Source organism: Ambystoma mexicanum, chromosome 4q (assembly GCF_040938575.1).
Source record: "Ambystoma mexicanum isolate Mex_15411 chromosome 4q, UKY_AmexF1_1, whole genome shotgun sequence".
NCBI classification, from domain to species: Eukaryota; Metazoa; Chordata; class Amphibia; order Caudata; family Ambystomatidae; genus Ambystoma; species Ambystoma mexicanum.
The window spans coordinates 45,041,829-45,059,889 of record NC_090928.1 but is presented as its reverse complement, the minus strand read 5'-3'; the positions used below and the strand labels follow the sequence as shown (position 1 = coordinate 45,059,889).

The 18,061-nt window shown below is 47.7% G+C and overlaps 1 protein-coding gene across 2 annotated transcripts in view; it reads left to right on the top strand.

Moving 5' to 3' along the window:
- URB2 (URB2 ribosome biogenesis homolog) overlaps positions 1 to 18,061 on the top strand; it is a 945,224-nt gene that overhangs the window by 728,497 nt on the left and 198,666 nt on the right. Inside the window, exon 7 of one of the 2 annotated variants that reach the window (XM_069607425.1) lies at positions 8,106 to 8,276. The exons of the other annotated variant lie outside the window; for it this stretch is intronic. Coding sequence (XP_069463526.1) covers positions 8,106 to 8,276 — 171 coding nt within the window. The remainder of the gene's footprint in view (positions 1 to 8,105; positions 8,277 to 18,061) is intronic. 2 annotated transcript variants of the gene reach the window in all.

The window sequence follows — 18,061 nt, the reverse complement described above, 5'->3', positions numbered from 1 at the left end:
ATGTTGACGGCCAGAACACAGTATATGGCCAGATGGGAGGAGGACCTGGGACTCCCCATCGAGGGTCAGACATGAGTGGATATCTGGACAAGGGTCAATTCAGCCTCCAGATGTATCACCAACAAGGAGTGCCCACTGAAACTCCTCCACCGCTGGTATTATTCCCCGGAACGCCTGCACCATTTTCAGTCATCCTTGGACCCGACCTGCTGGAGGCAATGTGGAGCACGAGGGACCTTATGTCACATGTGGTGGGGATGCCCCACTGTGCAAGCCTTTTGGGGGAATATCACACACATTATTGAGCACATAACCCGCTGTAAACTCCCCATGGACCCAGAGGTGATCCTCCTGGGGGTAGCAAGTTTGGAATGTTACCCCAGAACAGGGCCCACCGCCAAACTGCTTACGTAATTGTTTCTGGCGGCCAAAATAACGCTAGCCCGTAAATGGAAAATGCAGAAAGGACCTTTGGTTCCGCTAGGGTGGATAAAAGTATGGGAGATCCTAGTGGCTGAGAAGGTCACGGCGGCAAAGGAAGGAGCCTTACACCGCTTCACTGACTGCTGGTCCCCGGTACTGGAGTACCACATCTGGTTCCCGGCACTGACTTTTCAGCCACAGCTGGCAACGAAATTCCTGGAACCTTGGCGGCCCTCGTCCCGCCCATCGGCGATGACAGCCCTCAAACTCCAGACTTCCGGGGGCACCCAGAAATGGGGTGGGGGGCTGAACGGGAACGGCTAATTTCCGTCATAATATGTAGGGGACAGATCATCTCGTGTTAACTGTTTGCATATGCTGATACCGAAATAAAGTTGTTAAAAAATATATATATATTGTAGTGACGCTCCAAGCCACATTTGTAGATGCAGATGGCACAGGTGTGGCCTCTTGCTGCCTGACTTTGGTGACTTTCTTTGCAACCAGTCTTCTTCACTTTCTGGAGGTCTCCTGAGATCACCTGCTCTGCAGAAGTCTTCTTCCTTTTGTGTCACGAGTGACCATGTGGCCAGTGTCTGGTGTCGGGACACCGGTACTGCGATCAACCGAAACAAAATCACTTGCCGACAGTGAACTCTGCACCCAAGACCGTTGGCCTCCTTCAACTAAACAAAGCACAGATGTTTGTGTTCCTGACAGGTTCTGGAACCCCTGAAATAGTCTCTGGGAAAATATGAGTACAAGGCGGTAAGTTAACAGAGCTGTTTCTTCCCCCCTAGGGTTACATAGGTGTAAAATTCTGGTCCCATCTCTCTCTTGCCTGACGTGTATCGGTGTGCTCTGGTCTTGGATCTCCTTCAAGCCTTCCTTATTGTAGTAGGACTGAGTTACTTAACTGTCATTTTCCTAAAAAATGACAGAACTCTGAATTGCAACCACTGTCATCATCCAATCCAATAGGAAACCCACAATAAATAAATACATGAAAAGTGTATCTTTTGGAACTGGTAGCTTTAGGGCGCTCGGCCCGTCTATCTCAGGGCTGGACTTGCTAAGTATTAGGGAACTATTCTAGTGTTGCTCTTCAGTGTAACTATTGTGTTTTCTGAAACTGACTTCATACCTGTATTGCACTGGTTTTAAATAACCTGCTTTTCTGTCTTCTCACTGTCTTACCAAATACAGTTGATCAAATATTTCTGGTGAACTATTACTTAACTGTCTTAAGGGTAAAGTGTTAGGGTTCTTCTTGGAACCCACAAGAGTGACTGCATATATGTTTTTATAGTAGTTGTTGAATAATACTTGCCTATAGGTTTAATTGCTCAGTGTGTTTTTCAAAGGACTAACACATCCTTGTATATTTGTGTACTTCTCTATCTAACTGAAATCATTAGAGTGCTCTGTGTGTATCTCATTGTAGCCCTAGACTACTCTCACAGCCCTCCTGAGTCTAAGCCCTGCTGCTCTGCTACCCATCATGATTCTGTTTGGCTAAACTTCAGTATCTTTCCTGTTCACCTTAATAGGTTGGCCTTAGGGTGGATTTTATAAATCCATCTTAAGTGTGCAAGCCAACCTTCAAGTCTTTTCAGATTGGAAGAGGGTCTTGATTATGATTCTCTGTTCAGCCCTTTTCCGTATGTGAATCATAATCTCTTTCTGTAGTTTACGGGCATGAGTGGGACATCTTTTGGCAGCATCTGGAAGATTTTAAGTAGGCTTGAGAGCACTTCTATTTCTACATTTCTGCATCTATTTTATTTTGGCAGCAGTCATCGGAAGAGGCCCTTTCTGGGTGTGGCTTGACGGCTGAGACATTTGTAAGTCCATTCCTCTAATTGTTTGCACGGCTTGTTGACTGGAAGCTGAGTGCGACTCAGCGTTGTGTGGGTTGAGCGATTGTGAGTGGTGAACCAGGAGCCAGTGTCGGCAGGCCCTCAGGGTAGAGATGGTGTTTGGCAAGCACATTGAAGTGATCCGATCTGTTGCTTTAGGTGAGGATAGAGCGGCAGAGGATAGAGCATAGAACGTCCCGGTAAGCGTTTATGGAGTGCATAGCACAGAATTCGTGCTTTCGATCTTGCTCCCTACTTCTCACCATTACCACTATTTGATGTGTTACTGCTCTCTTGGTGGTCCATCAACAAAAGATGCCCGGAGGTTTTTGAGTGGCATATTGTTATATTCCCTTTCCTGGGCCCATATCAGCTGATCTCCTGAGTCTATCGGTATACTAGTACAGGTGGTCTTGTGGATATATTAGCGGCTAGGGGCTTCAGTAGTGCTTAGAGGCTGGTCTTGAGTGATTGAGAAAACTGGTGGGTATACACCTGTTAGTTATGGCTGGCCTTAATAGGAGTGAGTTTTTCTAATCCAACTAGGAATCCGCTATCTGAGATCTTGGCTGTCAGCGCCCGTAGGAAAAGGCGACTTCAAGAAAATAAACCACACTTTGTCCATAATGATATATATATAGAAAGAGGGTCAGATTAAGCACAAAGCTTGGTATCGTAAACCGGATGAGGTCAGTCTTGTGCAGTATGTTAGTCCCAACTATCTGATCCCGGCACTGCCGTATTCTGATTTTCCCAGGCAGTCATGTAGGGAAAAAAAAAGAAAAAGAAAAGGAAATCCTGCTGAATACTGCTGCAGTGTCCGTGGTGGATTCTATGGAGATTTATAATGTGGATCCTGAGAACATCGAACCAATGTGGCAGATAGTTAGACAGAATTATTGCTGATTTTCCAGAAATGTAAAACATTTCATGGCATTATCTGGCTTGACCTCTTGGATAAATCTGCAAAATATGTGATGCTGGTAAAGATAGATATTTTATGTCAAACCGTCCCATGGTCAGCTGTTGTAATGGAGAATAAAAGCTATCAAACCTTTCAGATAGATTGGGGAGAGCCGTCTTGTTCCTGTAACCCTGAACCCCAGATAGTGGACCCTATTAAGCAGGGTAGAGGGATGGAGGACAAACCTTACCAGACTGAGATGGATGCTATTGGTGAAATGAGTAAATTTGGCAAATGATGGGCAGAGCTATCTAGAACAAGGCCCCTACCATTACCTTAGTGGAAGGGCAGACTCCAGCATCTATGGCTAGGCCTCTCATAGCCGAGTTCTTGGGTCAGACTCTGCTACTAGATTTTCACTGTGGCAAGAATAAGGGCAAAGGGACGCCCCGAATAAACTTGCATATTGCCAAATCTCAGATGCCTTCAATACAGGACAAGTCCTTAAGAGATTTTGTTATTGACCAGGGACATTTTATTATTTCTGATACCATAACGCTAGCAGGGTTCGAATGTAAAGAATCTTTGAGAAACAAGGCCATTTCCTGGCTTAGTCAAAGAACTGGTCCGGAGGTCATAAGATCCACTGACTTTAAGGTTCTTAGTAGAATTAAGATGACCAATGGTGCTCTTTTGAGAATAGAGATTGCATATTCGTCGTCATCAAATTGTAACAATCTGATGAATATGCTATCTGAGTTCAAGCGGATTGTAAACTCTACTGCATAGAGCCATTATTTGTACTATAGACTGCCTGTGTTCGGGCTTAAGTAATTTTACCTTGTTGCATCTATGATTGCATTTTTTACTTTGTAAGATCCTAATTTGCAGTGTAGGCTATATGTTTTATTGTGATGTTTTGTTTTTGTGCTGCGTCCATATGCCTCTGGGTCTTTTGGTTTGCAATATAAATGCAATAATGTAGTCCAACGGTAAGCCTCCGCAGCCAGTACATACCATAGTTTTACCAGCTGCCAAGATTTTAGCCAAGTTCTGCTTGATAGAGGTTTTGAAACTTTTATTGTATATGTATTCCCAAACACTTAATTTTGTACGATGTGCAGCAGAATGTGGCCCGGCTTGCAGCTGAGAAGTCTCCTTGGGGGTAAGTGTCAGACTCAGTATCTCACTTTTATCAGCTTAGCGGTCATCTGTCTCTCATGCCACTTTCTTGTTGCACTTATTCTACACCTTCTTGGTGTCATTGGTCTTTTACCATGCCAATGGGGTTTTGGTTTCTTAGACCGCCGCTGGGTCTTCAGTCTCTTACCCCTGCTTGGGGTCATTTAGCTTTCTCCCTGCCAAGGGTAGTCTTATTTCTTTTTGCGCAGTGGGGATTCGTATGTTTTACCCCCTTCTTGGAATTATGGGGCTTTCACCCTGCCATGGGTCTCTTGGTTCCTCATTAAGTTCAAAACCCTCTGCATTGTCCACAAGGCCTTCTGGGGCATTGGGCCAAAATACCTTCAACTCTCTCTTCCTAATATATCTTACTTCTCGAGCTCTTCGCTCATCCGCCTCCCAACTCCCTCAGGGTCAGCCGCTTCTCCAAGCACTAAGTTGGGGGTGGATCTCTCTCCGCAGCAGGGGCCTCCCTCTGGAACAGCTTTCCTGCCTCCCTGAAACTTGAGGAGAACAATCTCTGGTTCCGGAAGCACCTCAAAACCTTCCTCTTTGCTTCCGCTTTCTCTCCCCCTCTCCCCTGCTAAATTACTGAAACTGCACTGAATCTGCAACTGGGCCACTCACCGATCTCGGTCCTTGGCCCAGCCATTCTCCCCTGCACTGCGGGACTGTCTCTGTATCCCTACAGCCCCTCTTCCCAGCACTTGTCTGCACTTAGCTTGCACTTGCCACCAGCTGGCCCTTATTATTGATCTTGTATTCTACTAACCCTGCACTGCGCTTTTCCCTCTCCCTTTCCCCCTTGCACTTTTCCCTTCCCCTCTACCCGCGCACTTGTGCGATCTGAATGACACCTGGCCTAGTAGGATTGTTGTCTGTCTCCCTTTTGTTCCCCCCTGCCTCGTCGCGCCTTGAAACACTTGTGTATAGGCGCATTACAAATGCCATATCATATCATATCATATATCCCGCCATCAGGTTTTGCCTCCTCTCTGCTACTAGGAACAGCTGCGTCCTTCCTGTATTGTGGTGAAATTTATGGGGGTATTCGGTCTCGATTCAGCTTCTTCCTGGTGTCGGCCACCTTATCGGCTGTGGGCTCATCGGTTTGTTGGCGCGGTGGTGTGCGGGCACTGGTTAACTGCCTCTGCTCCGGGCAGTGTTCCTCTGTTCCCTGGGTTAAGTCCGACTGACTCCAGGCCAGTCTTGTGCTTCAGCCTTTGGCGGTCTCCTTGGTACCTCTGAGCTCTCCAGGAGGAGAGGTGCCCTCTTGCGGCTTGATCGCTCCTGTGGCATCTTTACGTCTCATGCTGAATTGAGATTGATCTGATAATTCTGTGTTTCTCATAACGGCATCTGATGAAAGGGTCAGAAACCACATCAACATTTTCTAAAGGGTCATAAGTACAATTATGTGTCAATCCCCATATATCCAACCAAAACATGCAACTTTTCACATGAGGGTAGATGAACAAAATTCCTTTCTGGATATTCCTTGTCCACAGGAGGGAGTCCCATCTAGTGGTATCCTGCCTGCCGTGTACCCTAGCGGGTGAAAAGCTTAGTGGGCTCACGTCCCTAGTTCTAAAGGGGTGGCTCCCTCTTGGGTACAAGAGACAAATTCCCTGGTTTTGTCACAAAGCAAACAACATTAATATGCTGCTACAATATCTTTTGACATTTCAAGTTCTGTTTGTTTGTAACAGTCCCCCAGACTTTGAAGAGGGTGGGTGTCCTAACACCTCCCTGTCAGTTTCCCATTCATGGAATGCATGACATTGTCTGCTCAATGAGTCTGTCCATATATTTTCATTTCTTCTCCAATGGAGGAGACTACTGGGGAGTTTGATTGGCCCATCCCCCATTTCCAAGTCTTCAAAGCCAGAAGGAATTGGGCTTCAGATTTTGTGGCACTGTCTGCTCATGTAAAACATGGCTGTTGTGTTGTCAGTGCAGATTAAAACTTGTTTTCCCTGGCGTGAGGGGTAGAAGACTGCAATTGCTAGAGAATTTGCCTTTAACTCCTGGTAGTTGATATGAAGCAAGACTCCTCTACACTCCAGACTGCACCTTCCTTGAATCCATCACTGCTCCTCACCCCATCAGCGAGAAGTAAATGAACAGGGTCTTAGTGGAGGACGGAAAAAGGGGATTACAGAGGTGAGGTTTTCAGCTTTCATCCGCCAGAGTAGATCTCCATGCATCTGTGGCATTCAGAATCCTCTCTGAGGTTGAGTGTCTTGAGACCAGTGACTCGCCATTTGAAGTCGAGTGCATCTCATATCTTATCTAGCCTACCAGAATACACAAGACCATAAAACCAAGCAATTTCTGATATTGGGTTAAGTTGCTGCTGTTCAAACATCATTGGCAAATTGATTTGATTTCCTTTATATGGCAGGGAAGACTTTCCCCACTTATCAGTCTCAGATTAACCCAATTTAATGAATTCTTTGAGTAGAAATCCATATTGATTTCCATTGGTTCACAGTGAGGCCCAGAACAAACACCAGTTGGAGAACCCAATCAGCTCAGTCTTTGACCTGCAAAGGTGTCAAGGCTCTGAGTACTTATTCGTCTAGGTAGATATAAATGTAAAACCATTGAAGAAACGCATGTGAAATTATGGAGGCTGTTACTTTCGTTAAAATAAACTGGCTCCAAATTGAGACCAAATAGGAGTACTCTTTATTGATAATGGGAATATGTTCTAAAACAAACCAGGTACTTCCTGTGAGGCTCCCATTTCAGAATGTGTGGATTTAGGCATCTTTGAGGTCCAAGATCTTTAGTTGATCTCCCTCCCTTAGGGTCAAGAGAATTTGAGCAGGGGTAACCATTTTTAATATCTCCTTGGATAGAGATTAGTTGAAGTTTAACAGATAGAATTGTGCAGGAAATCTGGGGTTTGAAACTTTTAATAAACTGAAGCCGGTTGCAATATAATACTGTGCTGCTAATGCAAACTGCCATGTATAACAAGTGCCTTATTGCCTTTGTGAGGTGAGCACTATGTTCTACTGTGCATGTTTTAAACTAGACCTAGTGTGTAGCTGCAACACAGCCTCCACAACTCTCGTCTACGATGCGTTTCCCTCTTGGCAAGCGTGTTTAGGCTGCTGCTTTTCTAGGCAAACGGCTTTAGCAGATGGAAGTTATATAGGTAGCAGGCTTGCCTACCTGAACCATGTGAGAAATGTAGAAGTAGCTTACCTTGCATGAATTACTGTATCATATGTCTTCCAGCCTTATTGTATTTTCCTGAGCATGAAAATGCAGCCAATGCCTTAGGCTTGTATGCTGCACTAGAAGCGTATCGTTTACTCACAGCTAAATCTGCGCCGGTCACCAAGCTCATACCCTTCACTAGGGCATAGACGCTGGCTCTTGATCTTGATAGATCAGCCATGGTCTACACAAACTCCCGGTCTGCTCATGGTGTCTTGCACGATTTTGGAGTCCCCTGGAATCAGCGGGAGTATCTGACATCCAACGGCATCTCTATATTGAATGGAATGTATGTGTCAGCCCTATTGCATGCATTGCTACTCCCGACTGCCCTAGCCATCGTTAAATGCCAGAGGAATTATCCCACTCAGTCCTTCATTGCCCACAGAAATGCCCTAGCGAACTATGCTTGGTGTCGGCTGCCTTAAACAGGCCCCTGGCTCCTAATGAAATTATTGCTTGTGTTGCACTCCAGCAGTCACTGGTTACCTCCCTTTCCTTTCCAGCCTGGCAATGCTGCAGAACCAGGCCCCCCCGAAGCAGAAAAGGTGAGCTGGAATCAGCAACAATGCAAGTTAGAGGTTGACTCCCTTTGGCACTCCCCAGATGACTGCCTGGTGGCTCCCAAGCTACTCATCCCTTCTTGGCCTGTGAACCTCATGGCATTGCGCTCTCTGGTAAAGATGTGTTGTTTGTTACTGTAAATGAAGACTGGACCAGTCCTGGTCTCGCCACAATAGTGCAGGACTACTGTGAAAGGTCTTCCATATGCTGTCTGCATGTCCAGTACTGGAGGAACCCTTCTTAAACATGCAGACAGATTTTATGCAGATCTCCATTTGCATGCAGTTTTCATACTGCCTCATGATAGTAGATGTTGTCTCACGGTCACTGTGGCCATGAAACTATTGGCAGAATTCATACCCCGATTCAAGCTGCCCCAGGTCATAGACTTGGACCTGAGGCTCACACTTTACTCATTACAACAGTTTTGATTGATTGATATTTTATTTCTATCGTGCTCGTACACTAGTGTTTCAGAGCGCGACAAGGCAAGCAAGGGGAACAGAGAACAAAACAGTGATCTTACTAGTCCCAGTGACATTTAGAATGCGCAAGTGCATGGGAGAGAGGGGGGGGAGTGCATGGAAGGGGGGAGAAGTGGAAAGTGCGAAGCAGAGGAGAAATAGATAAATAACAATAAATAAATAATAAAGTCAACAAACAGTGGTAGTGCAGCTAGCAATTTGGAAGTTCTAGGTTTAAGGCAGCAGACAGGGTAGGTCTGATAAGTGCAGGAAGAAAAAAAAGGGGGCTGTATGGGTACAGATACAGACCCCAGTGCAAGGGGTGGCCCGGAGGCAGTGCGGGAGGGTGGCGGGGTGAGCAGGTACCTGGGCCCGGAGGACAGAGGGTGGCCAGGTTCACAGTGCCAAGAGAGAACAGATCAGCAGGGGACAGGGGGGAGCAAAGGCAGAAGTAAAGAGGAAGGTCTTGAGGTGCTTCCAGAACCGGAGATGTTCTCCTCAAGTTTTAGAGTGGCAGGGAGGCTGTTCCTCAGGGAGGCCCCAGCCGAAGACGGAGATCTACCCCCAGCTCGTTTCTTTGAAAAACAACTGACCCTGAGAGAGTTGGAGGTAGAGGAGCGAAGCGCTCGCAAGGGGAGGTATTTGTGGAGGGATAGCTGAAGGTATTTTGGACCCAGGCCCCAGAAAGCCTTGTGGACAATGCAGAGGGTTTTGAATTTAATCCTTGCATCCACTGGGAGCCAATGGAGAGATTTCAGAGCTGGAGTGATACGATCCCAGGGCTTGAGGCCAAGGACAAGTCTCGCAGTCCTGTTCTGGATTAGTTGCAGAGGGCGGAGAGTAGAGGCAGGTAGATTTAGAAAGAGGCTGTTACCATGGTCCATCCTCGAGAGAACCAGAGCTTGGGATACCATGAGCTTCTGAAGAGGAAAGGCAGAGTACCTCTGAGCAGGTGCAGTAGGAAATTTGACTTTTTAGAGACCTCAGAGATGTGGGCGGAGAAGGAAAGGGTGGAGTCAAAGATGACCCCGAGGTTCTTAGCCTCACAGGTGGGGGTAGGAAGAGGGCCAAGGGAGGCCGGCCAGAGAGTGAGGGGAAAGGATGGTGAAGGTGTGCCGATGAGGAGGATCTCCGCTCCGTCTTAATGGCATTCAGACAAAGATCATTGGTGGCACCCCAATCTTGAATGGCAGTTAGGCAATCAGAGATGAGAGCGGGAGAGGAGGTGGCAGAGGGCAGCCTGAAAATGAGTTGAGTGTCGCCAGCGTAGCACTGGAAATTTGAGCAGAAAGTGGCAATGCAGTAGGAGAGAGTTGCCAGGTATTGGTTGAAAAGCCAGGGCGAGAGATTAGACCCCTGGGCAACACCACAGGTAGAGAGGACGATAGATGATAACTACACTTGATGTAAGTACAATTAATTGTTTAATGGAGATAAGACAGCCGGCATGCGTTTCGCCCCCATGTCTTCTTCCAGGCTGGTATCCACATACGCAAAAACACAATGTAATGTTCATCACACATACATGAAATCCAAGTATAATGCGTTTAAGCGAACCTGAAACTCAAATTGGGGGAGTATGTGTTGACAATGTTGCAATGAGACAAATTGGTCATTCATGAATTCAAGCAAACCATATCACAAAGGATACCAGTATAGAATGTAAGGAACGAAAAAAGAAAGACATAGGCAAATAATGAGAACACAGATAGATCATGAATACATGAGTCCTATAATCAACCATGTATTAAACAACCACTATTATAGGTTTAAACTACACCATTGAAAATTGCATGTAAGTGATAAGCCCTATTATCCTGCTCAAATGGGTGACATCAGAGCCAAGTGCACCATGAAGCATGCTTATTCGTGCAGTGATTAACCCTTACCTTTGCTAGTGCGCCTATGTAGATTTAGGGAAATACAATGTGATACGACCAGTGAATACATCAGTAATCTGATATTTAGAACTCTTTAAAAATAAATTATAATAATAATCCAGGGCCGCCTACCTTTGCTGTATTTTGAACCCCCAATTTAGGGATTTTTTTTAAAAGGTGTTTTTATTGTTTTCAAAAATATTACATCATCAAGAATGAAATTCCTGCCTCCCGACGGGTAATCTCCGTCTGTATAGGTCTTCTCTGGGAAGTCTCTCTTTGCCCATTCAGCTGAAAAGGTCCAAAATCCTTATTTTATGTGGGCACCATTGCTCTTTATAGTCTGTTTGGAGGTACTCTATGACCAGACTCCAGTCCTTTCTAAATTTTTCATGTTCTCCTAGGATGTTATACGTTATTAGTTCCATGGCTAGGTGTGACCACACTCTTCTTGTCCAGGCCACTGCGAGTGGTGGGCTTTTTTTGCTTCCATTTGTGGGATATTTCCAGCCACGCCCCTATCAATAGGCCCATAAAGTTTCTTTTCTGCGTGGTACTCAGCTGTTTGTCACTGGAGTCCTATAGGCCCTCCAGCCACACTTCATCTCGAATCTGCACAGCCCCAGGGAAAATATTTGGCATTTGGGTTTTTACTTCCTCCCAGTATGAGTTTAGGCTCGGGCAATCCCACATATATGTCTCCAATCTCCCTTCCCTCCGCATTCCCTCCAGCACCTATCTGGGGAGTTGCTGTACATAGTGTGTAGTCTCTCTGGGGTATAGTGCCATTGCACCATCACTTTCATCCACATTTCTCTAGTTTGGATGGCCTTCGTCAGTTTAGGTATTATGCCCCATATGTATTCCCATCTTCCCCTAGGGAGTGAGCACTTTAGGGTTTTCTCCCACCTTTTTATTTGCCACTTGACTGGTTCTTCTTGTGCGTTTAAGTGTTTGTAGGTGTTGGAGACACATTTGTGTGTTCCTGCATGTCTCATTATGTAGGTTTCAAAAGGGGTCAGGTCCCTAGTCGCTGCGTTTTTTATGCAGGGTGTGCTCTACCAGTGGTGTAGTTGTTCATATTTGTATCTGTCTTTGGGGTTCAGGTTCAGCTGTGTCATGCATTCCGCATTCAGCCGAAAGATTTTATCTGCTGGTCTTGATACATGTCCCCTACCATCTTACACCCTGCCTCTTCCCATTTTCGGTACGCCCACTTTTCCATACCTGGTGGGAATTCTGGGTTTCTGAATAATGGCATGAAGGGGGTGGGGTCTTTTGTTAGAATTCCTTTCTGTGTGGCCACATCCCATACACTCAGGGCAGCCCTCATTAGTTCGCTAATGTGCACATTGGGGTGTCTGTTGTTTGTTGATCCATAGCAAGTGACAGCTGGGTGTTGTCGCCACCGCCCGGTCCTGAGATTCCCAGATTTTTTCCCCATTTTACGGTATCCACTCCTTCACTACCCAAAGCTGTGCAGCTTCGTAATATTTCTTAAAATGTGGGAGGGCGCACCCCCCATCCTTTCTGTGTGCCGTCATGACGGCATGAGAAACTCTAGGGGTTTTATTCTGCCATATACATGCAGTGACCATCTTCCTGAGTGACTTCAACAATGCAGGGGGAATTCTTATCGGGAGATACATAAATTTTGGGCGTATGGTCATTTTCGCCGCCATTATTCTTCCCCACCAGGATGTTGTTAATGGGTTCCAATTCAGTAGTTTTTTTTTTTTTACTTGGTTTAGAAGTTGTGGATAGTTATGGGCGTACAGTTCGTCTACTCTCCTCGTAAGTGTGATACCCAGGTATTTAATCCCTGTGTTCGCTATTTTCAATTGGAGATCAGTTGCAACTGCGTGGATCTCTTTTCTGTTCCCTGCCAGTATCAGGATTTCAGATTTCTGTCTATTTATTTTTAGCCCTGATTTTTTGCCGAATGACTCGATCTCCCGCATAAGGTACGGGAGAGATCTTTCCGGGTCGCCCAGTGCCACCAGCATGTCATCAGCGTATGCAACTGCTTTGTATGCCTGTCTCGCCACCTCTGTGCCCTTGATTTCCGGGATTCTTGCCAATAGGGGTTCTAGGTATATTGCATATAGAAGGGGGGGGAGGGCGGGCACCCTTGTTTGGTCCCCCTTTCTAGTTGCGCGGGTTCCGATAGTCCTCAATTCACCGCTATCCTTATGGTCGGGGAGTTATAGTTGGCTCGAATCATGTCTATGAACCCTTTGCCCATGGCCATTTACCTTAGTGTCAGAAAGAGGAGTGACCATTCTACCCGGTCAAACGCTTTCTCAGCATCCAGGGCTACCATAGCAGCGGGAGACTGTGTGATCCCAATTTTTTCCACTAAGTGCATTACTCTTCGTATATTTTCGTGGGTTTGCCTATTTGGGACGAACCCGGATTGATCTTGGTGGATCAATCTAGGAAGGAGTTGTGCCAGTCTTGTTGCTAATATCTTGGTATACAGTTTCACTTCCAGGTTGATTAGTGCTATTGGGCGGTACGAACTGGGGAGTCGCTCCTCCTTTCCCTTTTTGTGGAACACCAACACTTTTGCCTCATTCATAGTTTGGGTTATATTCCCTTTTTCCTTAAAGGTATTAAACAATGCTGTGAGGAGAGGGGCAAGTATATCTTTATAGGTCTTATAGAATAGTGCAGTATAACCGTCCGGGCCTCGAGCTTTATTGTTCGGGAGGTCCTGAATGGCTTTATTGACCTCTTCAATTGAGATTTCCCTGTCTAGGATTTGTTTTTCTTCCTCCGTTATTACTGGGAGCTGTACCCCTTCTAAATATGCCTCCTGCTGTTCCTTCCTCGGGAGAGCCGAGGAGTATAGCTTTTGATAGAATCGTTTGAATATGTCTCCTACATCTGAGGTTAAGGTCTTCAGCTGTCCTGTATCATCTTGTAGGGCCTTTGTCTGCGCCTGCTGTTTACCTTTCAGTTGTCTTGCTAGTAATTTGTCGGCCTTATTCGCTTTCACATAGTACCAATGTTTGGTTAAAGGAGGGCCCTCTCTGCCTTTTTGGTGCAGAGTGATTCAAGTTGTCCTTGGGCGTGTCTAAGTGTTCGTAAAAGTTTTCTTGTTGGTGTTTGTATAATCTCTGCTTGAATCGCACCTATATTAGCTACAAGTTCCTTTTCCCATTGGCGAGTCAATTTCTCTGTGTGATTTGAGTGCTATGAGGTGTCCCCTTGCTACCACCTTCAGGGTATCCCATAGTGTTCCCTTGTTTTTGTCCGGGAGATCGTTGTTAGCTAGGTAGTCTGTGATGTGCTTTCTGAGAGCCTGCCCCCTGACCTGGTCTTTAATTATTTCCTCTGGGAGGCGCCAACCCCATAGCCATGGGTGGTTTTGAGTCCAGTTAAGAGATGCCCACAGAGGGGCGTGATCCGAGAGTGTTATAGGGCCTATTTCTGTTTGTTTTATTTTTCCTAGGAGCCCCACCGAGACCCATAGGTAATCTATTCTTGAGGCCGTATTGTGTACGTGTGAGAAGTAGGTGTAGTTTTTCTGTTTGCCATTCATGTTGCGCCAGGCATCTGCCAGCGCAAGGTCTGTCATTTTCTGTTTTAGTGCTTTTGACGGGGCTCCATGATCGTGTTGTTTGGGTCCCGATCTGTCCAGGGAAGGATTCCATGCCATGTTTAGGTCCCCTCCCAGCACTATTTCCCCTGTAGCTTGGTGTTCTAGTTTGTCTAACATATCCCTTAGGAAGCTGTCCTGGCCCGTGTGTGGAGCGTCAGGGGTTTTCCTTCTATTGTTATGGTCGCTATCAGGAATCTCCCCCATTTGTATCCCCATGTGCTCTTTACTTGTGCATGCAGAGAATCTCGTATTGCTATTAGTACCCCCACCCTTTTCTCTTGTGCGTGCGCCTGTAGTATTAGGTTGAAGCCTTTGAAGCAGATTCTATGTTTGTCCTGAGCTTTTATGTGGGTTTCCTGGAGCATTACTATATCATATGTGCCCTGCCTGAGGAATTGTTCCACTTTTTTCCGTTTGACTAGGAAGTTCAGACCCCTGACATTGTATGTCAGAATTTGTATCCCCATTTTATCTTCTGGGTTTGGAATCTTTCCTGAATTTCCCTTTTCCCCCTTACCAGCATGGATTTCTTCCTGGTCTTCCCCTGTCCCCAACTTGCCCTCCCCCAATTTGTGTCGCGCAACCCCCAACTGGCGCACCTCGTTCTCACCCCCCATGAACTGCCCTGAGGAGGGCACGATACCTAGGGTCGCTCAGGCGTAGCGCCTTGTGCGTCATGCCCTCTGATGCACTCAGGGATAACTTTGAAGGGAGTCCTAAACCCTTCCCCATGACTTCAGTGGCGGGTGGATTATCCCCCCTCCCGGCACATGTTTCGGTAGATCTCTCGGTCTTGTTTCTGCTTCGGCGGTGTCTGTGTCTTTGCTTCGCTATTGTCCATCTCTGCGTGCATTCTGGGAGTGCCGCTCGTTATTTCTTTTTACTGGGGCGTCGCACCCTCCTATTGATAGTCTTCCATTCCCACGGGTTCCTTCGAGCCGGTTTGTCCGCACCACTAGCCTGTGGGAGCTCATCCTCCCGTTCCTGGATGTTCAGCAATCTCAGGCCCTCTTCCCTTGTTGTTGTTCTTCTTTGTCTCCCTTCCCAAGTAAACGGGAGTCCGAATGGGAAAGTCCATTTATACCTAATCTGCCGTGATGTCCGTTCCCTCGTCACCTGGGCCATCTCTCTTCTTTTTTGGAGTGTTGACTATGCTAGATCTTGAAACAGGTAGATGTCTTCCCCATTCATTCTTATGTGGTCCATTGACCTAGCCTTTCTGAGGTTCTGTTCCTTTTGGGAGTACATGGTGAGGGCCGCCAACACATCTCTTGGGCGGCTGCCTTGGGTTGCGGTTCTCTTCAGGCCCACTCTGTGGATTCTGTCTATTTGGACTTCTTATTCATCTGTCAGATCCGGAATGTCCCTGAAAACCTGCTGCACCGCCGTTTTAAGGTCTTTGTTCTCCACTGTCTCTACCATGTTTTTTATTCATATATTGGATCCTCGTGATCTGTTTTCTAAATCTTTGCATTGAAGGTCCTGATTGTCGTTAGGCGGACCAGATGTTCCTGCGTTTCTGCGCCTTGTTGCGTCTCCTCTTCCATGTTTGCACCACTTTCTCCAGGGTGTCTGTTCTCTCTCCGAGCCCTGCCACTTCCGTCTTCAATTCTTGCACAGCGGCTTTAAGTTCACTTTTCATTGACTCCAGGTGTGTATTCATTGTTTCCATAAATTGCGCCTGGAATTCCCCAAACCACGCCTTCATATCTTCTTTGGTGGCCATCTCCTTTTGGGGGGGAGGGTGGGAGGGTCAGTGTCCGACCTGTTTTTTTTACCCTTATGTGTTTTGGCTCTCTCTGGGAGCCCTTTGTTCACCCCCCAGAGGTGAACCAGATTCTGATCCTGTTTGGGTTGTGGGGTTTGAGGGAATGTTTGATTTTGCTTCCCTCTGAATTTTGACATTGGGGCCGCTCTTGTTTCTTTCCGGCGTTCTACTTCCTATTGGGTCCTTGTGCGTTTAGAGCGACCGCTGCATACCTGGTCCTGCTGTGCCTATATGTTTGCTCTACTCTGGGGAAGGTGCTGCTGAAGGCCGGTGAGTGTTTCCGTCTTGTCCCTTCGGGTTCCCCTTTAAATTTCTCCTCCTTGGAACGTCCAATAAGGCCCTTGCCTGCTTTGTGTCCACAGCCCCCTGGGGGTTCTCTCGTGGGGGGGGGGCTCTCTTAGCTGTACCTTTTGGGGTGCTCCTGAACCCCGGGCAGTGTTGTCCTCCTGTACCTCAGTGGGAGTTCCATACTTCCTGCCTCGTGGCTCTGCCTGTCTGATCTCACTCTCCGAGATGCAAGGGGGTAGGGGGCCTTTCGTATTGTGATAAGCCTGGTATGCCTATGTCCCTGGCCGTCGCTCATTTCCTCCCTACCCCCCGTTTATTTCACGGGCTTTAGAGGGGCTGCATTAGCCCAAATCCTGGGGAGACTTCCCTCGAATGGGGCACCAATGTCGCTGATTCTTTTGGAGGGCCCTCCCCGCTTTGTAGTCTCGGGTCAGTTCACCCGTGCTCTGGGAGGGGGCACATCTGTCTTTGATGTCCCCCTTGCCGGTTTCTGATTCTGGGGCTCACCTTGAATCAGTTTTAAGGGTGCGCCGGTGGTTCTCCTGCGAGGAGTCTTCCACTCTGCAGGGCCTCCTGCTGGGTTCTCCTCGTCTTCTCTGGCGGCCTAGATCCACTGGGGGGCCGCTGAGTGCCCTTTGGGCCTTCCGTTTTTCTCCGGATCAGCCCGCGCCTCGTCTTTCTCCTGATGGGGCATGCGTCATGTTTCCCCGGATCCTATTGGTCCTCTCTAGCTCCTGCCCGCCTGCCTCTTCGGAGTTCCGGGGAGGAGAGCGCTGCTCCAGTGTCGCGTGTCCCCAGGGATGGGTTGTTCCCTGCGGCCGCAGTCCTCCGGTGCCTCTTCCGTGGGTGGGGGTCCCTTGGCAGTGTCCTGCACACTTGTCCTTAATGTCCGCCGGGTGGTTTCTGATTCTGGGGCTCACCTTGAATTCGTATCGCGGCTGCGCCTGCGGTTCTCTAGCAAGGCGTCTCCCACTCTGCGGGGCCTCCTGCTGGGATCTCCTCATCTTCTCTGGCGTCCTGGATCCACAGGTGGGCCGCTGGGTGTCCTTGGGGCTTCCATTCCTCTCCGGATTAGCCCGCGCCTCGTCTTTCTCCTGATGCGGCCCGCGTCGTGTTTCCCCGGATCCTTTCGGTCCTCTCTGGGTCCTGTCCCCCTGCCTCTTTGGGGTTTCAGGGAGGAGCGCTATGCTCCGATGTCGCATGTTTTCAGGGAGAGCTACTCCTCTGCGGTCGCGGTCCTCCGCTGCTGCCTCCTTAGGGGTTGGGGGGGTTCCCTTAGCGGGATCCTCCGCGCTTCCGGGCCGCCCTCTCTCCATCTGAGCCTGAGGCGCTTTGCTTCGCTCCCAAGTTCCTCCACTGCAGGAGCGTGGCCGGGCACACCGACAGTTTTGCCTGCAGATCCCGAGGGACCTGTCGCTACTTCCGCAGTGTGAGAGATCCGCTTGTTTAAGGTGCTTCTGTTGCTGCTCGGGAGGGGAGACGGAGCCCTGTCCATGCACATCTTCCCTCCACGGCTGCGATCATACGTTTAATGACACTGACCCCAAAGTAGCCCGACAATACAAGTAATACTTGGTTTTAAGGAAATAATTGTACCGTGAGTGCGGGTGCTCGACCTCTATCCGTGATAGGTGAAGGAGGATAGAAAAATAAGACACAGCATTGCAGTTATCCTTCACTCATAAAAGTACTCCTTGTGAACCGATTCCTTGTCATATTGTACACTAACCTCTCGTCACTAGCAGCTCACCAGACAAAAACTCTCTAAACCGTCTGCTCTCAGACTACATTTCTTGTATCTAACGATGTGAACAGGAAGTACTTTGTTTGACCATGCAGGTCCGCCATCTTGGAGAGGGGTGACCTGAATGAAAACAATACGACAAACCAC